Here is a 27,066-nt window from a genome sequence, read left to right on the forward strand (position 1 = left end):
TGGAAATTTCACAGCAAGCTGTCTCAAGCTTATGTGCTATTAAGATGCCATTCCAGGGTGTTTACTGCATTAGACTTATATAGATTTATGGACTCAGCTACTTGAAGGCCCAATAAAACACATTGGAACTGAAGGCACCTACTAATTAAAAGAGTATTTGACTGTCTTTAGCATATTGTAAAATCACTGTGGATTTAAACAGAGCCTTTGCAGCTTCTATATATCCTCACAGCATAATTGCATAGTAAGAAAAGTGATAATTCACATATAAAATGAGTTTAATTGTAGCCACATTTAGGGAACTGTAACATGTTTTTTATTTTGTATTTGATTGTATATATTGGAGAGGGTTAGTGCTGAAATACTCTTAAACCCCTCATGGCTTTGCCTGTTATAAATACGAAAGAATGAAAGGGCTGAAATTCACACACAAAGAGTACAAGAAGGTTACAGTATTAGTACCAGAGCTGTAAAGTATCAACTATTCTGCTAATCTCCATTTAAACAACTGGATTAAATCCTACTGAAGAAGATCACCTGGTAAGATGCACCTCAAGCTAAGTCCCTTCTAGAAAAGGATATTTTCAATGTTAGGCAGAATTTTCATGTTGAAGTCTCTTCCACTCTACATCAGAAACAAAGGACTGTCACTACAATTGCTCCTTGCTCTAAATAGTTAACTTTCTCAGACTGACTTTATACATATTATAAACAGTAGCAAGAAGTATGAATTCTTAAGCAGACAAGAAGCCTTACACTCTGTACAGACATTTGGAAACAGCGGTGCAAACAAAATAGGGAAATAGGTAAAAGGAATGTTAATTACTGTCATCTCTTACTGAATGCTCAGTGATGTTCATTCTAATGAATTGAAATAAGAACTGCTAGCACCACTTCAATCTGGTGATGCCATTCAGAAAAACAGGACACTTGAGACAGTGGTCATGCAGAGCAATTTTGTCCCTTTCTCTGCAATTATAACAGACAGATTTTCCTTGTCTGCCATGAAAAGACCAACATGAAGGACTTCCTAGGAGAGATTACAGAAGATAATAATGGCAATCCTGGGGCTCTATCAGTTGTAATGCTAGGAGCACACTAAGAAATACACAGGGAAAAACATTCTAGAGTCATTAACAATCAAAGATCAGATATGCAAAAGCTCCTAAAAAAAATTGTTCAGCTGAAATCTGTCTTCTACAAGTGCGGATAATATCATAAACATCTGATGCTTTCTGCAAATTAGGCTCCTACCACCTAGATTAGCTGAGATTCAACCTTTGCAATATGAACCTTATTGTCACATTTGCAATAGTTCAGCATCCGAGCGCAGCTCTTAAAAGAAATTTCTCAAGCATATTTAGCAAATTTAGCTTTCTCCTGAGTTATCAAGATAAATGAGAAGCACTTGTAACAAAATCAGGGAAAAAAAAGAGGTGAAAAAATCTCTTGAATGTGGGATTTCTTGTATTCTGTTGTTAAATTTTATTTCCTATTATTGCTACATAACAGTTTCTTCAAGCTCAGTTCTCAATTGCACTGATGTAAACCTCAAGTAATTTTAAGTGATTCTCTTTACCCCAAATAGAATCCAGTATCTGCCTCAATCCTCCAAATGGATTATATGACTCTACTTATCAACAGATAAACAACTTCTGTTAGAGACCAATAGAACAGTGCTCTATTTTAATAGTTTCTTATGTATTTATTTAAAATGCTACACAATTGGCTTTTTGGAGGACAGCATGATTCTTTTTAATTTCCTAATTTATTTTTCTGCAATATTTTTTGGTATAAATCCCATGTAGTAACCTACATCTGTCTGAAAATAAAAGCCATCCTTTGATTAGAGCTGGAATGCACGGTGTGCTTGAAAACCTCTGCAGGCAAAAAAAAACAAAAAACAAAAAACAAAAAAACCCATGTCTGCTTTAATATATCTAGCTCTAGGCACCATGGGGTTAGTTCAGGACAACAGAGCAGCCAGTTTGGAAAAAAAAGAAAAAGATCCCTGCTTTTCTTGGCTGCCTAATGCACAAACTTCAATGCTATTTACGTGACTTTGGTAAGAGCCTGGGATTAAAGATCTGTTCACTGCCCTTCCTATCTTTTAGGAGACTTTGTGGAAGTCCAGCTCCAAAATAGCATATTCCTACATGCCACCTATAAGAATTAAACAATATGTCAATTGCAGGAGCTAGAGAAGTTACTTATTACAATGGTTCATGATATATGTGGAATGGAAATGAATTTAATTTCGGCCAATTGTTGCAATCTATAAAAGGAATAATAAAAATCTATTATATGGATTATACTTTCACTATCTTCTAGAGAAAAGGAACAGCAATCTCTGTCCAATTCACTTCCCGAAGCTTCTAGGAGGCATAACACGAGCTGCTTTTCTCATTCATTTTTTTCTTCAGAATCAGAGAACACAAATAAAAATAATCTTTCCTTTCCTACAGTATACAACAAATTCCCTCAGCTTTTATCAAGCAGGTCTTTGTAAAGAAGCTTGTGATACTCTATCTGCAGGGCATTAACAGGATTTAAACCATATTGCATATTTTGCATTCAGTTAAAAAATAATGTAATCCTTTCTTCATTTGTTGTATATAATGAACTTGCACCACTTTTTTTCTTCTAGTCTTTCAGAAAGGAAAAATCATTAAAGGTATCTTTTAATTAAGGAAAGTCAAAAAGCAAATATCAGGAAGGTCCCTGTCTTGGTGCTTTGTATTTTTTTTTTAATCTCTCTTCAGATGGTTACTAGTTTTAAAGCTTTTGTAGAGTTTTTCTTTTTACTTTGGACTCTGTGTTATTGTAACATCTTTTCAATGTCACCTTTCCTCTAGTCTCTGGAGAGTTTTGTAAAATGTATTTGTTTGCAAAATATTCTAGACAATTACAGTTAACTCCTGACAGAGACATATTTTTCTGCATTTTTTTGCAGGAGAGCATAATTGCTCACTCTTCTGTCTATTCTGAACACCGTTAAGTGAAATTCACTATTGGTTAATGTAAATGTTCCTAACGAGCCACTTATGATGAAAGGTACAGCTTTATCTTTGGCAACACCTGCCAAATGTACAGAGCAAATCCCATGGACCTGTAGGTATAATTTGCATAGGGCAGAAATCCAAAACAACAAGAAAAAGACTTTTTAAAAAATTTTGGGGAATTTTGAGTATTTTTTTTTCACTCTGACATTCCCCAAATCTTTTTTTAATGGCTTGAACTGCTAGAATTGCATACATGTGACTGAGGCTTTTGACATGGCTAATCTATATGTCTTGACAGGTACTGAATATACACAGAATATGAAAGAAGACTATTGCAACAGGTACAGTTTCAATGGCATTATCTACAGAACAGAAGTTGCTTAACCTGCAGGAAATGATAACGTGATATGTCAATATTCTCTGAAACTCAAGTTAGTGAACCTATGATTAACATCTTAAACACAAACGTATGATGACTTTTTTCAAAATGAATGGTATGGCAATTGGACTTCTCTTGATTATTTAAGAATGATAATTAAATGTTTGCAGACTTTTTCCTTCACCCTCTTGCAACAACAAAACGACTTATTTCAGGACAAGGGAGCACGATGTGATTTCAAGAAAACAGTGATATTATCTTCTGATACAACCATGGATAGCTTAGAGATAAGAATGAATTTGTTGCTTAAGAGGTTCCCCGCATGATAACCATTCAGGGCTGGAGATGATACAAACATTACTAGTACTTCTATTATTATGCAATGGATACTATAGATTCTGAAATATGCTTCAGAAGAGTACAGATACAAAAGTTCAGGTTCTAGGTCAGCTGACATGTTTGGTAAGACTACTGGTCTTTCTGTTTCTTAATGCTACAACAGGACTGAAATCCCAGAATAAAACCAAACTCTTATCTTCTAAAATGCCAGCTGTTAGAATTTTTCCACTTCCCCAAAACTATATGAGTATTTTAAAAATAGATATGCCTGTAAACTTTTTAGGGGATGAGATTTTTTCCACATCTCCTGGGTCCATTACAGGACCAAACATGTAATTGAGTCACATTCTCAACACTGTACACTGGGATTTTTAGTGACATCTAAAGGATTTAGTTACACAGTTCTCACAGCATTTGAGTTGAATTTTTAACTAAGAAGTCCTCTGGGATTCTCTGGACAGTGCAATCACAAAATACAGAGAGGAATAAGTGATGTCAGTAATAAAGCTATATATAAAAACATACCATTGCTTTGTTATTTTACCAAATTTTCTGTTGATTCTAGGTTTAGAAATGCTTTTAGCTTAATAGGTTTATTATTTCATCTCCAACCCATTTTCCCCCAGAAATACTCACTTGATGAAGTATTTGATTCCATCTGCTGTATAAGCTTCTTCCCATCCATAAGGTAGACCTAAGATGAAATAAGAGAAATAAGATATCTCTCAAAGCTTGGGAGACAGAGGGACCATTCCATTTTGAAACAGTGCCAGTTAGAATACTGTAACTTCAAACCATGTCATAAAAAGATTATATATAAATTCTTACTGTTTTTGTAATGCATAATAACATAAATATTAAAGCCAAAAACCATTTGCTGTGCTACAAAGCTATAAGTTATTAGATGAGACCTTTATTAGTAACAATTATATTCCAGAAGCTGACAGCGTGGTAGAATTAGAGTCCAGCAGTTAACTCTTTTGAGCTTTTTATTGTAAGCGTGTAAGCGACCCAAAAAAAAAAAATCGTAGGCCTGTGATTTGCTGAGGCCTGTCTCACTTTTTTGCATCTATTACATACAGATGCAAATGACCATATGAAGTATAGATGTTTGGGCAGAATCAAATCCTCCAATGTTTGCTCCATTGTTTGCTTTATCACTAACCTCTATGTTTATGTATGAATAGATGAATATATATCCGTCTGCATATCTTGACAAAGTACAATTTACTAAGTGCATTGCTTAATTTTTTGATTTACACTGAAGTTTCTGGGACTTAAAGTTTTTAATACCACATCATTTAACATTAAAAAAAAATGAAAGGATGACATTTTTGCATGTACTAAAAAAACCTGTGTTCTCTTTTCCCCTTTTATAATTATCAGGCATGCTAATCTCCAAAATGCAATCTTGGTTTTTCGTCTCAGTTTGAAAGTCGCCTCCTCATGGATATCGATAATACTTTTAATAGGGTACTATGCTATAGCTCTTAAAAAATTCAATTTTTATAGGAAACCTTTACCATTTTTCTTACAATTGGTTCCACACTAACTGTTTGCAGAGCTTGAAAAGTGCTGGAGAAAGCAGCATCAGTCAATGTGCAAAAATGCTCCTGATGTATTATTTTGTGATACTGTACTGTAATGTACATAAAGGAAAGTGAAAGGTCCTAAAATACAAGCAAACAAAAAACCAGCTCCCTCCCCCCTTAGAAACTAGAAGACTAGAAACAGATACAAAATTAACAAATGCATGAACATTGTTTTTCTTGTGCTCTAGCTTGAAAGTCATCTGGAAATGTTAGTGTCTTCAGAGTTAAACTACTTTTTTGTTCAAGTCACAATATATCTCCAAAACCAGCTCATCAGAACCATCTGTGAGCCTGCTTTAGATTTAAAACTTTTATTTAGAAAATGTGCTGGACTGCACGCAGCATATGATCTTTTAAAGCTTCTTTGTACTAAGGCATGCCCTAAGTGCACTCATACTAAAAACAAAAAACAAACAAACAAAAAAAACTTAAAAACACTCAGCTTCTTTTCTCCCATTGTCACACCTTTGTCTCCAGTGTTGTCATTACTTCTTAAAAATCTAGAAAGGGATGGCCTTCCGTTCTCAAGGATAAAGAGAGTCCATTAGAGCTACTACTTTGAGTCATTACTTTCAGGGCACAATGAATGAGGTACAAACCATCTGAGAGGTAACTGTGAGGCACCCAGTACCGCTACTGATTAGGCCAAAATGCCAGAATTTATAAAGATAACTTGGGAACTGGTACACGCAGAAGAGTGCCAATACTGTTTAGTACAGCTTGAAAAGCAAACCCGATGATGGATTTTTTTTTTCCCTATCACTTTTACTGTGGACCACTCACTTATCTCAGGCTTCTTCCCCCATTTTCAGTTTAGCATAGATCTATACAATCGGCTCCTCAAAATATGCCACCTATTGCCTTTGAGAGTAGGTTTGAGAAAATAATCCACAGCCACTTCTCTTTAAATACAAGGTAGTTGCTGTGTAACAGTTTTCAAGATCTGACAGCTATGAAGAAAGGAAGAAAGGGCTGATGTGTGTTTTAAGTGTGCTAGACATGACCACTAGACTTTCCTTCCTCTCCTGTAAAAGATAGGAGCCATATTCAAAATGGAAATTTTCTAATGATTTAAATGGGAATAGGATTTCATCCTTCAATTGCTTCCATCTTCCCTCGTCTTTTCTCATTCCTGCATATGTCACCATATGCAAGTCCAAAATAAAGGACAACAAATTTGCTGAATTATGAATGAAATCCCTTTGCCTGATCTATGCTCACACTTTTAGAAGTCCCTTACAGAGCTCCCATTTCATTCACCAGTGACAGTTATACTATTATTACTCACAATTTGACTAAACTTATTCCTTTTTTTTTCTTCTTGTAAATGAAAAATGATATGGAGGTAATGATAATTGATTCTCTGTATTCTTTTCTTAACCATGAAAGACCATGCTTTTTAAAAACACCAGATATATTTGTCACCCATACATGAAACGCTGGATTTATTCTCTACTGCTTTAACTGCTTTCTTGACTTAATATGCATTAGAATATATATCCTATTCACTCTCCATATGCCTCAAAGCTCCACCCACATCAGTAATTTTGTCTTTTATTTTCCACATTTTCACTCCTTCTCCACGAGTCTTTCATTAGTGTTCCCTTCGTTCCTTTTCCTCCCTGCTAGATTTGTACTTGCATTTCTTGATGTTTCTCATAGTAGTCAGGAGCCTCTCATGTTTTGCACTGTATTTCCCTAGACATCGTCATCACTTCCTTCAAGCTCGTTCTCTCCATGAATCATTCATAAGTTGATCTACTTCCTAGTGCTGTATTTTCACACCATCCAGGGTCAGATTTGTTACCTGTCCTAGGGCTTGCTCTGGAAGACTGCTAAGCTCTCACCTGGAGTCAATGGGAGGTAAAGGAGCTCAAACAGCCAGAAATACAGTCTGAAAGCTACAGGATTTAGCCTACAGAAACTGTTGCAGTTTTAGGTTTCCTACATACTACTTATTTCCTCTGTGAAGTGCTACAGTCTTTGATGAAACTTCATAAATAATATATCTTGGCTGCAGTTGTCCGCATATATCATATTTTAGAAAAAAACACAGTATTCAGAAATAACTTCAGCAGTAAATACAAGGCTTCTTGCTAATCAGATATTTATGGTTATTTACCTTTTGCAAGGTAAGTAGAAGGTAATAGTGTAAAAGTAATTATCAATCTAACAGAATTGGAACACAGTCCAAAGCACCCTTTATCAAAATAGAAGAGTCTCATAAGAGAGGGCATGTTAGCCAAAATACATTATAACTTAACATTATTTTGTTCTGAGTGTATGCATTTAATTAGGGCTAATGCAAAGGAGATTTGTGTAATTTTATGAGCAAAAGAAAAATAACAAATCATTTGCAGTGTTGCAGTACTGTTGCAGCTGATAACAGAGCAGCAAGGCAGTCTCCCTGGTGACCGCTTGCCTTCTCAGCTGCAAGCTGTCTACTGTGATAACCACTGTTGTCAAGTTAATATTACATAAAGCAGAAAGGGAATAAGAATATTAGAGCTAACAAAACCTTCTTGACACTTCACAAAGTAGGGATCTCATTGATTCTTTTTAATCGCTTCTCCTTGGCTCAACAGGGCAAAGAAAATGCCCCAAGAACGATCCCTCATTGGTTACAGTAAGTAGAAAGATAGACATCAGGCCAAATTATAAACTTATATGAAGTGATATAAGTTTAGGATTTTGAGCAGTGCTTCTAAGAGGGTATGCATATACTTGCTCCCATGCTTCAGGATGGCCTTCCTGGAATAAAAGCTGCAGACAGCATATCAAAGTATGTCACTACAGGAGGAAGGGGGAACACAACTTGCTTTTGTGACAGCTGCCCTCAGTGACATTTTACAAAGAACGGTCTGAAAGCCCAAGGCTAACAGGCTGACTCGGTGCAAAATGGTATTTTTGAAATTCATGACTGAAGCATTAGAACTGTTCAACTTTAATCTGCAGGTCTCTGTTTCAGTGCCAGTTTTAAAAGCAACTCCAGCTTAATTCACTCCTGTCTTGATTGAGTTTCCTTATGCAGAAAGAGCCTTGTTTTACTGGGCAGTTATCAAACCTATAAATACTGTAGTGATGTAGCTTTCTTTTAAATAAGTTAGTTTACAAATGTTATTTTAGAAAAAGAAATGCGGAGATTATTACATGAGACTAAAACCAGCAGACACCATAGCACACACATTCAGCTGAAGCAAAACTGACACATACTTCTCTAACATCTAAACACTGCAGTCCAAAATGCTATAGTTTCATGTTTTCTGACAAAATTACTCAAAGGAAATGAGGGATTCAGAGACTATAGTAAGAACTGATCAAAAGAATTACTGGGCACTAGGATTCTATCTAGATTTGGCCAAAGTGAGACTATTCAGGTGCTTAAAAATGAACATGCCCTTAAGTGCTTTAATCGTCACCTGAAGGCCAGACTTTACGACCACGCTCCCCTTATCAACAGTTACACAAATACTGCTGACGAATTTCAAAAGGCTGCTTAGGGATAGCTGCTTACCAAAGGTAGTAATCTCACCCTCAAAACTCTTTGGTGAAGCATTAACTTATTTCTAGCAGTGTTCACAGCTTTGTAATCCACAGTAGAAAGGAAGCCTGTCTACAATTCATTTCCTGTCAGGGCTAAACAACCTCATGGCTGTCTCATTAAACCACCTTTGTTGGAATTAATATAAAGTATCAAGGGATATAGTATCTATCTAGAATTACCCCGTGGCACAGTACATTTATTCAGTCTCACAATGAACACATTTTCTGATCAATAACAGAAACAGGGATGCCTGTGTCTGCATATTCTTTCACCTAGCTTGGCTTTTTCATTATATTTTTTTAAAGTAACAGTACATGGTCTAGCTCTGACCTACCCTTTATTTACCTCCTGATGATTTATCTGTATTTAATATTAAAATTCTCCAAAATGATGTTTTTGAAAAAATAGCGATTATCTGTTAAAAGTATTCCTGATAAATTTGCTAAAGGACGTTATAAACAGTCTTCTCCTCTGTCTTTTGATAAAGGAGATTTTGATTTCTGATCTCTTTTCAATTCAGGAATATGCTGTTATTCATACTTAAACCTTCCTCATGTGGCCTCAGTAATAATACAAAGTGCATTAGTCAGTTAAGATACCCAATGCCTTTGCCTCTTCCCTTTAAGCTATCTACTTAGCTTAGAGACCCTACTCGCTGGTTCTACATCATCGAGTCTTAGGATCGTGAGGGCTACTGGTATATGGGACTATCCCAGACTAGAGACACCAGATGATGCAAGACTGGCAGAGGAACTCCTTCTTGGTGAGCTAAGAAATTTGACACAGCTAAAGCAAAAATCTGTGGAGAAATATCTAACCCTCTTTGTCATGTGTGTTCAATTGGGTTCAGGCATAACATGGCACTTTATTTTTTGAGGCTATCAATAATATATACTTTATTCTATGGCTTGTTCCCAAGTTATCTATAAAAACTCAGGTTCAGTGAAAAACAGCTCTCAGAAGTGAGTATGCACTTGTGGCATTTGTTTGTGTGCCACTTTATTCCTTAGGCCATTTCAAGCGCTCTTCCCACAAACAAACGTGTTTCATCTAATGAATAAATACTCTAAGGGGACATTCCATTCCTTTCTTTCACATATCAAATTCCATTCTAAAAAAAATCATTCTTTTTTCTTCTGTTGTTGATGGTTTAATAAAACAAAGATGGAGTAAGTAGTTTTGAAGTGGAGACATCTGGGAAATACTAGCAACTGAAATTTATGCTCATTTTGAATATGTTTGGCAGATTGGTTTCTCTCCCTTCAGTGATGTTCCTAGAAACTGTCCTTCAGGAAAAATATTTTTCTTACTTTGGATATTCAGGGCATGGTGAAAGACGACCATGTGTTTCCCCATTTCCTATTAATCATAAGCTATTGACCCATCCATGTTGGTAAACTCATTCATTTCTTACCAAAACAATAATTTCACACCAGGTGACAATTAAGTATCAGAGTTATAAAAAAAGTTTGTTTCTTGTGCCGAAGGTTAGGAAGATCTTGTTTTTATCAGAACACTTGATTATGTGATCAACTTTAAGGTCTTTTATGATAATTTTGAAATTACAAATTGTTATAGGAGTTTTTCCTTTATTCTAATACTTGCCTGTGAATAAGTTGGTTTAATTAATTAGAAACAGTAAGTATACAGTACAAATGGTAAGATATTAACAATGACAAGTCAACTGACTTATTTATGGAAATAAGAATGATTTCTGATTAATACATGTGATCAGACATTATTATAGGATCCTATCGCTCTGCTACTCCCTACATCTCCCACAGGTCTCCTACCTAGCAAACAGGGAAATCCAAATTTAGAACAAACTCTACCTAGCACGTGCACAGAACTTCTTCAGAACTTAGTGAGGGCTGCAGCCATCCAAGCAATGAGCTTTCTGCTGTGTGTCTTCAAGATAAAGAATTATCCTCTTGAAACATTACTTCAAAAATGTATTTTTTCAGAAGCTGAATACTGGAAAAGCTACTAAAAGCAAAACTCATTTTTTAAAAAATAAATATTAATATTCTTTTTTCAAATAAAGTTTTAGGTACTGTAAGATCCAAGCTTTTAGGCAGTTATTAAAATGAGTTCTTTTAAGGTACACTGGAGATGATGCCTACTTTTGTGAGAGCAAGTTAAATAAGCCATTAGCAACTGACAGAAAACGCAACCCCTCAACATTTCCACCTTTTTTGGTTACAAAAATAAACACTGATGTAACTCTCCCTTTTACCTCTGTCAAAAATGAGAGAAGATTCTTACCATTCATTACATACGGTCATAAGCCAGAATCTGTGCATCTACATCAGCTATTGACTGTTAAACTGGGAATGTCTTTAAGCATAGAAAAAATCCCAGACAAACAGCATTCTCTGAAATTCCTACATGAAAAGAATTCAAACTACTACTAATGATTATTATTTTTATAATGTAATCAACTTTTAGGAAAAAGGAATTATTAAATAAGTTATACTGAACAATATAAGCTTATCATTTCAACACACAATACAATCAGTATGTATCACACTTGGCTTATAGTGTCTTTTAACATACCACTTATTTGATAGTTAGAAGTTCAACAACCAATTTTGAGAAGGACAAGGAACATTACAGTTATTTTGGTGCAAGTGTAATACATTTGTCTAGTAGTTAGGTTAATAAAGCATAAGCCCTCAGAGGTACAGGATACTGAAACACAGCGGAGTTTAAGCCTAGCTCATTCTGACCAAAAACTGAATTTTGCAACTGTGTTTAAGATACTAATTATTTGACAATTATTTTGTGGTTTTCACCTATGCTGCTTCTTATTAAAATGCCACTGGCTGTCCAGTGACAGTACTGTAAGAATACAGTGACCGGCCCACCAAAATTCTTTTGTTTAATGCAATTAAAGCATATATGGAAAAAGGTGGAGGCATCAGAGAAAATTAGAGAACTGCAGAATGCAGAAATCTACTCCTTCATTAATAAAGTAACAGCTTTTTAAGAAAATATTCTGTTCTATGAATTAATTGCAGGCTTGCTTCTACAGACTTTCAATATTCCCTGTTAATACAATGCTGCCTATTTGTGATTGGTCCAGAACGCATTATTTCTGCTGCTGATCGAATACGCTCCAATTTCCTAAGTATTTTGGGGGAATATTTGCATGAGTTAACTGGTAATTCGTTTTGTTTGTAGCTATAAGTCTTGTTAAACTGCTGACAAGAAGACAGGGAACGTTGCGTATTATAAAATTATAGAAATGGCCCATAACTGGGAAAATTATACAAATGCCATATACACATTAGATTTTAATACTGTTTCCTAAGTTCCTCCACATGAATGCTAAGAAAGCGTAATTCATAGAAATAAAGTACTCCCCTTGGGAACAATCTTATTCTGAATTAGTACAATCCTTGTGGTTAATCTGGAATTCTTAGTCCAGAAATACAAGACTCTGCCCACAGGGCATGCACCAGGACTATCTAATCAGGATCAGTCTGGAATACTTCACTGTATGGACCAGCTCTAGAACACTTCTTTTCCCCTCTGTTTCCCTTCTCTCTTGATTCCTTGATTACTCTCTCTGTCCTGGAATTCATCCTTCTCCTCCTTTCCTTACTAGTTCAACTTCTCTTGTCACCATCTATTGTGCTATCCACCCACGTCCATCACTGTCAGCTCACATTGCTCACTGACGCATGTGATTGTTAAATATAAGTTTAATTAGAAAGCATGCATTAGTAACAAATTAAAATGACTATCTAAAATTAGAATTGAGCAGAAATTGTCTGAGATTTAAAAAGCAATAGTATTACATGATATGTCTTTCTTGCTTGATAGTATCTTACTTTTATGCACTGATGATGAAATTAAATTGCACAGGGGGCTGGCATGAACCATCTACAATTAAGAAACACAGAAGCTGCTGAGCTCATTTCACAGTTAGCACAGACCACAGTAAGTAATTATCAAATACTCTTGAAGCAAGAATGTATGATTCTGAAAATATATTAATACAAGATAGCCTTGTAGTCTATTAAAAAATATGTGGCCATACCTAAATAAAAGAAATGTGATGTACAGACAGATGTGACTTTAAAACCAGCATGTTCTAAAAATTATGACAAAAGTTCTTACAGACTAGGATAGGTACCTTCCCTTTTTGTTATAAATCTGAAGAAAAATAAATCCTTTATGTGCCTAAATTAGCATACTTTATCTTACTTTAACCATAAAAGATTCAAAAGCAGTACCTGCAGCAATTACTGACACAAGGCAAAAACCCCATCCATAACTTCCAGTTAGTGATATACATGCTTTATGGCACAAGGTAAAATGTGGCCCTCTGAGGCCATAAGTCTAATACGAGTGTTACGCACATTTTGTACCTCATTTAGCTCTCCTTCATAAGCATCAAGCAATTATATTTTCTCTTGCCAATCCTCCTTAAAATACACTTTTGAAATCTTCCTATACCACTCTTGGCAATCAACTTTCTCTGTACTCCTTTCCATCTAAATTATCACACTTGCGCACCATGTATGTCTAAGTAACTCTGCTAGCCCTCAGCTTCTCACTCCTACCTACTGCAAAAAAAAGTGAAAAAATGTGACAACTGAAGGAACTGATAGAAGAGCATACCATCCTTCTTATACAAAACAAGTAATGATAGCTTTAAAGTATACTGACACTCCAGGCAAAAGTCTGATGCCCCCTACTAGTTTTAATCTAGCTCTCTTAGGGAGCGGATAAGGCGCGTAGCCATAGTACCATTAAGTCAGCATTAACTGCCCAAAAACATGCTCATCTCCTCTGGTGGCATTTGCAGCTTGTGGTAAGCTCCATACTGTAATGGCTACTTTATTTTTTGGTACCTGAAATAACAAGAAACAGTCACTCCTTGACTGGTGTGCAGACATACATACCCACAGACAGATATCTGCTTACTCACCTCTCCCGATACCCAGCTGACTGTGCCTGAACCCTGCCTGCAAATCTAGAGGAGAGGGATGACAGCCTTGAGTCTGAGGCACCGATCTGGGACTCAGAGCCATGAGGTTCAATTCCTGTCTCACCTATGGATTCCCTCCGACTGGGAAGAAGTCATGTCTGCGTGATACAAAATTTGGAAAGTATTTTTTTCCCCCTCATCTCTTCATGTCAGGGATTTCCTAGCATTCTAAGAATTAATATAACATAATTCTGAGCATTATGTCAACAGAAATAAACAACAGGGACAATTTAGGAAGTATTTACAGAACCATAGAATAGTTGGGGTTGGAAGAGACCTCTGGAGATCATGTGGCCCAACCCTCTGCTTAGGCAAGGCAGGGTTAGCTGGTACAGGAACAGGTTGCCCAGGACCACGTCCACTTGGGTTTTGAGTATCTCCAAGGACGGAGACTCCACATCCTCTCTGGGCAACCTGAAGTGTTTTCTTATGTTCAAGTGGAATTTCTCGTGCTTCAGTTTGTGGCCATTGCCTCTCGTCCTGTCACTGGGTGCCACTGAGAAGAGCATGGCCCCATCCTCTTTACATCTTCCCATCAGATATTCCTACATATTGATAAGGTTCCTGCAAGCCTTCTCTTCTCCAGCCTAAACAGTCTCAGCTTCTCTTTGTATGAGATGCTCCAGTCCTTCAATTATCTTTGTGGCCCTACCATTCAACATAATTGCTGATTCTGGACAGTTTTGATTTCAGTCTCTACAGCTGCCAAGAGCAAATACAACTTGTATGGAAAGAGGCAAAAAGTCAATTAATCTTTTTGTAGTGGTGCTACAGTATGAACTGAGTAAAATTCTGTATGAATGTTCCCATAGGTTTTTAAGGTCTACTCTTTAATGAAGTCTTCCATCAGAGATGCTGGAAATGAACCTAACGACACTGTACTAATCTTGTTAGCTCATCTGCATTTTAAGGTATAATAACATCACTTACTTGTTTTTTATTATTAAAATGTTTTGATTTGAAAGTCAGTACAGACAGTGCTTATTCAAAAGCTGACTCATTTTCTCTCATTAAAGGTAAGTGAATGGAGAGGAAATAAATTGCTTTTTCTAGCAGCAGCAGCAACAGAGTTCTGAAATCTAGGTCACATTAAAGAACTGCCTTAAAGATAGGTTTCAGACATTGAACTGTCTTATTTCTCACTGTGAAACACCATCAATAAATTCAATCATCAATGAATTAGTCAACAACTTGCTTATAATTGATACTTAAAATAGTTTTTTGTTTGTTTAGGATGTAAAATTATTTTGGCCTTATAAATGTTACCATTTATTTAGCTTCTCTACTTGTCCATAACTGCAAGGGGTAATATTCTAAATCTTGGATATCAAATTAAACATATGGGCTCTAATTTCTAGGTCCTGTAATAACAGCTACAGTTACTTGAAAAGAACATCATTCTTCATTCACATTCGACAAAATGTAGTTGTAGTCCAAGTATAAGATAATTTGGGATAACTCAAGAATTAAAAGTCATTTGTGAATGAACATTTCTTTGAAATGTCATTGGAAAACAGGATTAGAATTTTATAAGATCTCGACCAACTGGACCAAGTATTTGAAATAAATGTGGTGTAATTCAATAAGGACAAAAGCAGACTACTACCCTGAGGTACAAATAACCAACACCACGAAACTAAGTGGGGTTTGGCTAGTCTGTGGTTCAGCAGGAAACTCTGGAAGTTCAGGAAAGCACAAACATCATATGTATTAGTAACATGAAACTATGAAGAAATGGAATCACCATCCTGGGACATAAGAGCTGATGTGCTATATGAAGTCAAACTCATTCTTCCATTTTTGTCTCCCACAAGAAAGTCTCAATTACAGAACTCCGTTGTGGGCAGCACAACATTTTTATGAATTGGAGAGAATTCAAAGGAGAACTATAATGATGATGAAATGTCCAGAAGACATGCTCTATAAGGAAAAATAGAAAGAACTGGTATCACTTAAGTTCACGTAGGGGAACAGAAAACTCAGGCAGTCTTCCAATATGTTAAAAGCTGCCACAAAGTGGAAAATAGTAAGGTGCTTTCAATATCCATTGGGATGAAGAGAAATAGTAATGGGCTTAACCTGTGATGAGGAAGATTTAGGCCAGACAAAAGAAAACTGTTCTAATTGCAAGGATAATTAAGCACAGGAATAGTTTGCCTAGAGGAGCTTTGGAATACGTTAGACAAATTCCTGTGGATTCACGTAGACATAATTCATGTTGCTGGAGGCAAGTGGATGCACTGCCTATTCGCTGGAGGCCCTTTCTAGCCTTATCTTTTCTCATTCTGGGGTGGCAAGGCACTATCTGAATGCTAGGTTTATAAACTTCTGTTAGTTTACATTATGCACAGATGCTTCTTCTACTTTGCATTTGAAAGGCATTTTTATGTCTTGTATTGATAGAAGTAATATATTTTGATCATATTATGTATTAAACAACTCTACTCCTCTCTAAGTTTTTCACTGTAAAATCAAACAAATCCTGGCCAAAGAAGTAGGCTTTATAGTATGGTTTTTTAGGCTTGCCAGATAGCAAGCACCTGAATACCACCACCATTTCCCACCATCCCCCCCGCCCAAAAAAAAAACAAACCCAAAACCCAACAACTTGAAGCTGTGAAGTTTTTTTCTGTCTGCCACCTTTCCAAACTTTGATTTGGCTTCACTAGCCTTCCTACTAATACTTCTTAAGCACAGGCAGCACTGTAGAACAATAAAGGGTTTCCTTGTATATCCATAGCTATTTCAGCAATGACAATGCTGTAGCTCAGTGGTCTCAAATCTTTTTTTTGAGTCAGGGATCACTATCCATCCTCGAGAATTCTCATGGAGTATCATAATCAATCTTGTCTTTGAAAAGAATATAAAAGCACTAAGAGTCCACAGACAAGCTGTGAATGAGTCTTAACAGTTTTGTGGCTCAGAGATCATTGACAAACTACAGTCTGGACACAATAGCTATAGTTCTTAAATGCTTTTAAAGTATGTGGATAACCATGCAGTAAAAATTACTTCAGTTCAAGTACACAGTACTGAAATACAGCATCAAACCTATAGTATTAAGCTATAGCATTCACAATAAAAATTAGCAAGAAGCCAAAAGCAATAAAACTTTTTCAGAAAAAATGAACAGAGCCTAAGCCAGCTGTTTTTATTTTCTATGCTTCCTCTTTAGTCATCCTCCTTTTCTAAAGAAGACTTCAAGAGGATAAGACAGTGTGAAGGTGCTGCTTGACAGACACTGCCCCACAGCCATCAACTGACATTTTTATTCAGCGAACATGGACTGCAGAAATATAATATATACAGTAATGATAAAACAGAAATACACTATTTTTAAAGTCAGAAACTTGACTATCTAAGTTATATAAGAATGCAGAAGAATATAATCTATATTGTTAACAGATTTCAGTAATAGTAGGCTGCTCTCCAGAAAGACAAAAGGGTGCTGCCAGGATTTCCTATTGGTATGAAATTAATCTAAACAGAAAAATATTTAACTCATATAACCTCCGTTAAATTCCTTGCTCTTTTCAAAAAAAAAAAAAAAAAAAAAGGAATGTGAGTCATGTAGCTGTTTTATCATTGAAGTTTCTCTATAAAATGAGGATAATCTTACAAGGTGTACAAATGACACAGTGCAGATGTAAATAAAGCAGATCACATTAGATTTACAGACAAACAGACTTCTGTATCATAGATCTTTTCCATCTCATTTCAGCCATATCTAAGTACATTTTAAACTTAATTTCTATGCACGCTCATTTTAATCTAATTAATATTGGAAATATTAACTATTGTATACTATTAAATTCTCTGAAGTGGAACATTTCCTTCCTGTTGCAATGAAACATTGTAATATCCTCAAAGAGATTTTCTTTTTGGAATTACAGTTCTATGAACACTGTTGAAATTATGACTCTTCATTATTATTTATAATGTAGGCCAAAAATGGAAATTTAAGTGATTTGCAGAAAATTAAAAGTATGGCCGCTTCCAAAGTCTTGGTTCAGTGAAAAGTTATGTTGCATAAGCTTTTAAATTCTAGGTAATGTCCATTTAAAATTATATAAAATATGTTTTTTGTTCCCTTGAAGATTACAGGAACAATTTTTGCCTCTGTTATGCAACTTTGAATTTAAATTTTTCTGAAATATATAAGTTGTTCACTTTCGGGTTTCTTACTGTGATCTGATTTGCAGTGTATCTAAGAAGTTGTTGATAAGCTATCAGTTATTTATGCAGCATTCTAATTTTCAGAATAAGGCGAAAATTCAACAATGTCTACATTACAGGGCAAAAGGGATCCAGTCGTCTCATGTATATTTGAGTTTATGTATTGGTACAATTCAAGTGAAGTCAAGGGTTGTTCTCAATTTACATCACACTGAAGATGTAAAAGAAGAATTAGAAAGCTTGATTTCAATTCCCAAACTATATTCTTTTGTTACCTTAGCCATGTTTTCAGAGCAGTAAAGAAATGTGAGTCTTCTGCAATTTAACCAAAAACATTAAAATTTCTTCCTACCTTAAGTTTAATTTTTAGACAAAATCTTTTTATTAGTTCTGTGTTAGCCACTGTTTTTGCAGAACGTCGCTCACTTACACTGCTTGGTTGATAGCAGGGGCCTACAATCCAGAGAACGTCAAAATTGTTTTGAAAGGGAGACAGCTGCTCCTGGTTCCTATAATCAATAGGATTCTGTGATTTTTTTTTTGTTTGTTTGAATCGCTAACTGAGAAAATATTTAACAGAGATTTAATAGAGAAAAGTTAATTTAATAACTTAACATTATTGCTGTCTACAAAAATGGAATTACCCTCCCATGAAATACTTCTGTGCTGGGGAAAAAAAACTCTTCAACCTTCAGGGACTAGTAAATATTCCACTGTATAAAACAGTTTAATCTATTTTAAGTGATAAATTCTCTTTTGGGACAATTCACCTCCTTCCTGTTGTTTTTGAAAGCTTTAAGGGAACAACACATTTCCATGGAGTATTTTAATTTCACCAAAATAATATTTTCTAATGGAAGTACTGTGTCAAAAAGTATTTAGATTATCAAGCATAACCTCTATATCTTTTAAACTTACAGCATTCATTTTAAGATCTATTTCTCCTTTTGCTAGTCAAAAACTATTAAAAAGGGGAGTGGTACAGATGGGTGTGGAATAGATTGTATAATTTAATAGGTCTTTTCTATTTCTGATTTCAGCAATGCCCTGAAATATTTATGGCCTTGCCAGAAAATGAATACACAGAATTCTCCCTTTAGTTATCCTTATGCTGCTCCTCCCCAAGCAGTTCTTCCACTAAGGAAGAAAAAGTATATTTCTAGTTTATTAGCTGAAAATGCATTAAAGGTATACTATCTCCACAATACAGAACAGTCCCCAGAAAGATGATCTTGCAGGAAATAGTTTTCTCCTCCTGATACTTAAAATGTCCAGACACACAGCAGCATGAGTTTCAGCAAATGCTAGCAGCCAGATGACATGCTCAGGGTGAATGGAGGACTCGTATTTTGATGTTCAGTCTCAGCAAGTGCAACTTTAATATCACTAGTCTAATTAACAAAACACTAAGGTTAGCCAGTGTGTGCCTACCCACGTTACAATTATGTCTGTATTTTGGAGTACAGACATAAACCACAGAAGGGGGAACCTTACCATGCTTTCATGTCAACTTTTTCAGAGCTCTTCTGACAAACTACAGCCAAATAGCTGTACAAAATTTAGCTTTGCTATACAAATATATTTCATTGTAATAACAAAATAGTAATAACGTATCTGGCATTAATTCTGTTGTAATAAACAAACATATCAAGTGTGCAACGTATAACTGGAAGGAATATTAATTTTTTAACTGTGTTAACCCTCCTCAAAACAGCAAAATGGTTTGAAAAGACATGCCACTCTGCCTACCTTATAACTTTGTTCCACCCACACTGTCAAATGAATGGGAAAGGACAGCTAACAGTTTGCTGAATATAGAAAGACCATGGCAATTTATTATAATGTACTTAAGAAAAACAAAACTGAAGAAATGGATAGTTTCCATATTCCATCTGTTAACAACCAAAATGCAAGACCTTGTCTGTGATCCAAAAATCAAGAGTACCTTAACCATCATGAGACGAGGCACTAATGTGTGTTGACCACTAGCAATTTTCATTGCCTTCTTTTTATGGATAGTCAGGCTACAAGGAAAATACATTCAAAAACTGGGCAGCTAAACTTATGTCTGTAGGATCCACATAACTAAATGTGTTTATACATGGTGACTAGCAAGGTCAACATCAATAAGAACACTGTAACACTTAATAAAGTGAGCAGGATTTCTGAAAGATGTGTTAATTTCAAGATCATTTTAGTGAACTTCAGCATGACTGCCATGTGTCAGATTTCAGGCTGACAACAGATTAAAGGAACATGATATGAGAAAATGTTTCAAGATGCACTTCTTGAGTTCCCACTGAGAAGAGAAGCAGGCTTTATAGCACTTAATGGGATACTGGTGACTAGAATTATATCAACAACAGCAAGACTGTATTTTGGATAGAAATTGTATTTTGGGTAGAGGCAGAGTGAGAAATTAGCAGACAAAAAAAACCTTGAAAGCTGCATTAAGGTAGTGCAGGTTTCAAAATGCCTATTGCCTCTATATCATGAATAAATAAGTATGTCCAAGGGTTATAAGTATGTTCAAGGGTTAAGTATATTCTGGACGTTATCCATACTGAGGAGTTTTCTTAAATTTTGTAATAGAAAAGAAGAAAATACTTTTTCAACTCTTTTGAGCATGACTTTCATCATATAGACTACCACGTGCAGCCAGCAACTACTTTTAAATGCTATAGCTCTTCACTGAGGCGTTATTGTCTGTATGATGAAAGTGCTTTTCGTTTTTCTTCATATCTTCAGGAGATGCTTGTATTCTGCAAAGCAGAAAGGCCTCCCAGGACTTAGTTTAAAAATAGCTAACAGTCTTCAAGAAGATGAAGGATGACTCTTTCAAGGGATGATCTTGAATATTCTGTTTATTATTTTCTTATTTGCATTTCTGGATCTTGAGGATCCTGTTCAACTTTTTTTTTTTTTTTTTTTTTTTAAAAAAAACAGAGTCCTCACTTAAGGAACTGCCAAATTGACTTCACATAGCTACTGTTATGCCACCTACAAAGCTGAAAACTGATCTGCAGCACAATCACAACTTAGGCTTGGAGATTTTCAAGAATATACTAAACTTTAAACCTCTTTTCTCAGGCAAAATGTGATGCTGTTATGCAGGAAGAGGACAGTTTGTGTGGTTAATTCATACATATGTTTTTCTGTCCTGGATGTCAAGGATGATCTTTAACAAAGAAGTCAGTATTCTTTTGGAACAACTCTGCACAGCCTTGTCTTTACACCCTAGACTTTGTTTCACCTGTACTGTAAGTAAATCAAAAAGATACACTATAATTTGGGTTAAGACATAGTCCTTTACTTAATATTGCATAAAATGAAGTAAATATTGAAAGAGAGCATCTATTTAGAAAGTAAAAATATACCACTATGGCTGTGTATCAATACATTTTTATCCACTCAACAATCTCAAAAATATTCATTCCAATTCTCTAAGATTATATCGTTAATGAACTACTATATTGTAGACACCTTTCTGGAGAAAAGGGAACCTTCAGTCTTCAAAGTAATGTTTAGTACACTTTTTTTTCTTTGAAATACGATATTTATGAACTGGTACATACCTAAGAGCCCCCCTTTTAGGGCAGCCCATCTGCAAGATGACATGGGAAACGTTTTATGAGAATCTGGCACAGAGCACTGCACACAGAATGCTGTTGAATAGTTACTCTGCTTTAACTGCCTTTTTTTTTTTTTTTTTTTTGAGAGCTTTAAAGCTTTAATCTCATACACAAGCTCGTCAGAGCCCAAGTCTATCTGTAATATTCTCCAAATCAGAATGAACCCGGAACGATGACGTTCTATCTTTAAATCCTTCTCTGCAGAGCTATTTTTAAACTTCATAAAATGAATCCATGCTATGGCTCTAGAGCTTTCTAACTTGACCTCTATTATATTTGACACAACCACGTGTTAGACTTCAATTGCATTTAGGACTGAAAAGTTTTCTTTACGTGATTTCCTGGGTAGTGTCATAGAAACAACTTAATGTGACAGAACACTTCTATTATCATTGGTGAAAAAAGAATTTCCCCTCTCCTGGCCACAGCTACTCTGTTCATCTCCTCCGTTCGCTCTGATTCTGATTTTCTGGATGCTTCTGCAACTGTAACTTTTCTACATTACACTTCAATTTTCTTCCTTTCATGATACGTTTGCTAGGTGAATACCTGTTGATGAACCCGAAAGTAGAGAGACTGTGCAAATGACAACAGAAACAGAAGAACAAAAGTAAACAGAAAAATTGGATGCACTGAAATATCACCGTAATTCTAAATGATCAGCAGTGTGGCAGCAAATCACTGAAGTCGCATATTACCATTAATTGGCTTTGTTGCACTCTATTATATGTGAATAATTTAAGTTTGTATTGCATTTATCACTTGCCTAGTCAAACTTTCTAGAAGGGGATGTAATGGATTGTATAGCTCTAAATTACTAGCTCTTTCAGACACCTACTCCTAGTTTAAACCTCAAAATACCTATTTTCTTGATTTACTAAACCACAGTATTCTTATTTAAAGCTAGTAAAAAAGAAGAAAAATAACCTTTTTTTCTTTGGATTAATATAAACAGGTGGAACTTTAAACTGAAAAGTAAGAAAACAATATACATGCTATTAAAAATAACATAAGGAATTATCCAATACTTTTTCCGAGAAGAATATTTATGATCCTAAACAGTTCTGTGACTTCATTTTAATTCAAAACATTGTCTCTTACAAAGATTAAATTTCATTTTGTTTACTTTTTTTGTTTACACTATATTTTTTTCTGTGAAAGTCTCACTATGATTTATTACATGGCCTTCAATGGATTAACAAATATTGTCATTATTATTACCCCTAGGTCACATGGGTAATATGCATGCAATAAACTCTCCTGGCATATCTGTTTAAAATTAAGGAGCAAATGCCCTTAATATTGTAAGTATACTATGAAGGAAAAACACTTCTAACTCCAGACAGATACTAGTTTTTCCTCATGCTACATTCTACATCAGTTCTAGGAAGTACTGATTGAATCTTAAGCATGCAGAATTAAGGCAGCTCTGTGATCTTGGAATGAAATGAAAAAAACACTAGAGGGAAGAACTTCTACTAGGTGAAGAACACAACTGAAAAAGTCCAGTTGCAGGAGAAGATTCTGACTGTGGGTAGGGTTAAGGTTAGGTTAATGTAAGGGTTAGGGTTGGAATAACCAAACGAATAACCCTTAGCAGCAGCAGCCCTTTTCCTGCTTCTGTACGTCTTTCAGCATTCTGTAAGACTCTGGACCCCTAAGGCCATACCACAGTCCTATTCCAATCTAAACGGAACCTGCAGTCAGGATTCTTTTCCTGCATTTGGAAAAAAAGGTAACTCCTGAAACTGCCTGTTACTCTGCTCTCAATTAGCAGGGAAGAGGCTAAAAGCCACAACATTTGACAAAAGAAAGGAGTATTTATATGTGCGTGTACGCACATCATACATATACATATACTCACAATCTACTTCCAAAATGGCGCGGACAGATTTGGCAAGGTCTTTGGCTTCTGCTGCAAGAGCTGTTGTGACAGTAGGTCCAGTCCTTCCCAGCCGTGCAAGAAGTGCTTTGGTAGACAACGTACTTCTGTCACTGAAAGAACAAAAAATAATGAACATTGATTTGTAAGGTTACATAAGAAAATGTTACTTTTAATATAGTAAATCTGTGTTTCTAGACTGGTTTTGGTCTCATTCTACCAGTAAAAGAGACTCATACTACCAAACTGAGGAGTTTGTGTCAGAGGAGGTAATTCTGTCTGTATAGTAAATCTATTAGGAAAGTTCAACTGAAACAACATACCTCATGCCTCAAAATCTAGTGTCAAAAACTTGCTGGGTGTCAGCTAAGTAACTTGCTTAAAAGTAATTTGGATATTAAGAAGGGACATTTCTATAGGTAACCAGTTTTTATCTTCTAGTCTGTTAGGGAGTCAGTTTCTGAACTTGGCTTTGTGCTTTACACTTCAATCATTTCCAAAAAAAGACTACCAACATTTAACATTGCTCTCATGCAGTGCCAATGGGAACTGCATTTAATTGATAAGGATTAGCCTGTGAGAACAGAGAGATAGCCACAGTATAATAGCTGATCCTACAGATTTTATTGAAATAAAGTTCCCATTAGCTTCACTCAAATAGACTTGATTTCCTTGAGAGCTTTACTCAAAAATATGGCAGCACACAGACCAAAACAACTTTACTGTTACATAGATATTAATGGCAAACTATCTGGGATACATAGGCACAGTTGTGTTGATATTTTAAAGGATCAAAGGCTGCTCTAAACCTTGCTGAATATTCCCAAGTACCTTTTTTAAAAAAGAAAAACAATAAAACTTACATAGAAATACGTATCTATTTATTTATCTGTTATCAGATTAATGATGATGTAAAATCTCTTGGGCAAATCTCCAAACTTCTTGCAAGAGATAAGAACAAATTCAAAGCCATTATAAGGCCCCTTGCAATTTTAACTATGCCTGAGCACAGCCTCATTCGTTGATGGAAACATGGAGATAGCCATAGCTATGCAATTAGTAACTGTTCTAATTTAACTCTCAGGTGTTCAATGAAGCTGCACCCTAAAAACTTAATGTGCTGGTTTTTTTCACTCCAGTAGAAGTGACACTCAGAAATACATGGCAAAAAACTGTAGGAAAAATAGTTATAAGATGATTTTTGGAGGCTTCTAAAACTGTAGTAAAGGCTTTCAATATTAATAACTGTCATTTCAGTACAACACAGTTAAGATTTGCTTACCTTAAAACTGTTGAGGAAGTAGAGTTATCTGAGAGTATTTCATGCACAACCTGTTGGTCACAGTCAAGAAGTTAACACTTTATAAATCAATGTTCTATTTTTAGGGGGTGGGTTGGGGGGAGGATTGATGTGTATTTAAAAAACGGCTAGTCTCTCCCAGCCAGATGTGTAAAAGCATTTCCATTCCATTCCATTGTGCCATCAATAACCTTCTTTTCCTACAATGGAATCTAAATTAATTTCTATGCTGACAATACTCTGTCATCATAAAACACAAGACATCATCTGATACCATCTCCATTCTTAGGCAAAGGTGAGCAATGACTCAAGCAACTAGTTTTCCTGCTGACTTTACCGACCCCTGTCACTCCATCCCCCTCATCTTCCTGTTTTCAACTACAAGAGTTCTGCTACAAGAACTGTTATCAGAACTTAGAATGATGCAGGCTGGTAAACGTTTATAAAGTTACTGTCCTGGCTATTAGCATTTTTCAAAATAATTGCTGCCTGTCAATTTTGCAAATAGTAATTTAATTAGTATTTCCAGAAAAGGCCTATGACTGGAGTTATCAATGCACGCACATGCAAATTCTTGAATCTAGTCAAAACCTGACATATCTTGAACTTGTCAAACTGTTCCATTTCAACAAAACCACTTTCATCTAAGAAAAGATAAATATTTCAGACACATTAAGTAATTATCCCATAATATTCAAAATAATGAACAAAATACATTATTCCAAATATCTTTTCATGTTATATTGTGATAAGATGCATTAAGTGATAGTATACACTTGAACAGATTGCCCAGAAAAGTTGCAGAGTCTCCATCCTTGGAGATATTCACAACTCAGCTGCACAAGGTCCTGAGCAAGCTGTTCTAGTTGATCCTGTTTTGAGCAGGGGCATTGAACTAGATTATCGCAAGAGTTCCCTTCCGACCTTAACTATTCTGCGATTCTGTATGTTACTTTTCATATATAAAGAAAAAGGAAAAAAGTTGTAACCCTTTAAAATGAAATAAATATCAGGATTTCACTTTTTTTGTTTTATAACTTTTCAAAATATTGTCAGATATTATTTTTTTCCTGCCTTTTTCTTCTGGGGAATTTCACAGAAATTGATAAGGTTTAAAATTTTCTAATCAGTTTCATTTGTTCTGCATATAGCAAAATGCAAAGATTAAATAAATTCCTACATGTACCTGCACTACAACACTACTTTTATTTCTAGCAAGTTGTTTTATGCTGTGAAATGGTTTCCACAAAGCAGTTTGTGGTTAGTTTACTATGTTTAATCCTCAAAAATATCAACGTGCAACTTTGCCAAATAAAGTGCCTCTAGAAATGATAGGGGAAGTTACCTCTACAAATTGTAGCAATTTTTCAGTAGCCACCTCAAAGGTCTTCCTAGCTGATTCCGATTTCCGCAGTTGGCAGTCAAGCACTGTAACTCTCTTTCTCAAGTCTTGGATGTTATCCTGGGAAAGATATTTTGTCCACACTATTTTAAGGCTTTCATTTTAATCATTTTCTTTTAGGGCTTGCATAGATACAAGACGTGGATTAAAATGGATGTCTGTTTAACACATTAAAAAAAAAAAAAAAAAAGCAGGTATGCCTGATCTGCTAGAAAATCAGCTCCTAAACTACTATAGTTTTCAGCTTTTGGTATTATGGTAAACTGAAATCAGAAACTAAATACATTAACAGGGCTGAAACTCAAGATAGTTTGAGCTGAACGGATCAAACCTGACACTGGCAGTACCTGTCGGCAGGGTGGCATAAACGGCTAGTGCACCAACAAACTCAGACTGCTAGATTGAATTTGTACATCCTCTACCCAACAGAGCAATTATGGCATATCTCAGAGAAAATTACCCCCTAGGATTTCTCTGCATGCAGTTGTATAACCTATTGATCAGTGTTATGCATCATTTCTGTACTTTAGCTGCAGAGAACGTGAGCCCCAACTACAGCCTGACTCATTAGCTCAAGTTCTGGAGGCTCAAGGTTTCAGCTTCAGTCAGTCCTTGGTACTGTTCCTGTGTCAGAACCGTGAGGAAGATCTTCACATATATATAGGCATGTTTGTTTAGCTAAATTGTCTGCTGAACAAAAGATTTAGACCCAAATATGCTCAAAAATTATGAAAATACCACTGTCATTAAAAATAAACATTTACATTTACATTCTACATTTTACAATCTTCTCTTAAGCCCACCAGCTAAGCAATTTCT

At 35.5% G+C, this 27,066-nt stretch overlaps 1 protein-coding gene and 1 long non-coding RNA gene across 17 annotated transcripts in view; one reads left to right on the forward strand and one right to left on the reverse strand.

Annotated features, from left to right (window-relative positions):
- The window catches only part of LOC104146732 (uncharacterized), a 54,838-nt gene extending 36,949 nt beyond the window's left edge, over positions 1 to 17,889 (forward strand). For 2 of the 3 annotated variants that reach the window (XR_011135560.1, XR_011135558.1), the window contains exons 4-6: positions 3,301 to 3,343; positions 12,727 to 12,801; positions 17,031 to 17,889. This is a non-coding gene — a long non-coding RNA (uncharacterized lncRNA). Of the gene's footprint in view, positions 1 to 3,300; positions 3,344 to 12,726; positions 12,802 to 14,667; positions 14,767 to 17,030 lie in introns of those variants that run through there. The other variant, XR_011135559.1, reaches the window with a different exon arrangement.
- The window catches only part of STXBP4 (syntaxin binding protein 4), an 80,568-nt gene that overhangs the window by 15,250 nt on the left and 38,252 nt on the right, over positions 1 to 27,066 (reverse strand). For all 14 annotated transcript variants that reach the window (XM_068914002.1, XM_068914007.1, XM_068914003.1 and 11 more), the window contains 4 exons: positions 26,191 to 26,307; positions 24,828 to 24,877; positions 23,528 to 23,658; positions 4,357 to 4,414 (listed from right to left, as the gene is read on the reverse strand). In XM_068914002.1, the coding sequence (XP_068770103.1) occupies positions 4,357 to 4,414; positions 23,528 to 23,658; positions 24,828 to 24,877; positions 26,191 to 26,307 (356 nt within the window). The remainder of the gene's footprint in view (positions 1 to 4,356; positions 4,415 to 23,527; positions 23,659 to 24,827; positions 24,878 to 26,190; positions 26,308 to 27,066) is intronic.

Source organism: Struthio camelus, chromosome 19 (assembly GCF_040807025.1).
Source record: "Struthio camelus isolate bStrCam1 chromosome 19, bStrCam1.hap1, whole genome shotgun sequence".
Classification (NCBI taxonomy): domain Eukaryota; kingdom Metazoa; phylum Chordata; class Aves; order Struthioniformes; family Struthionidae; genus Struthio; species Struthio camelus.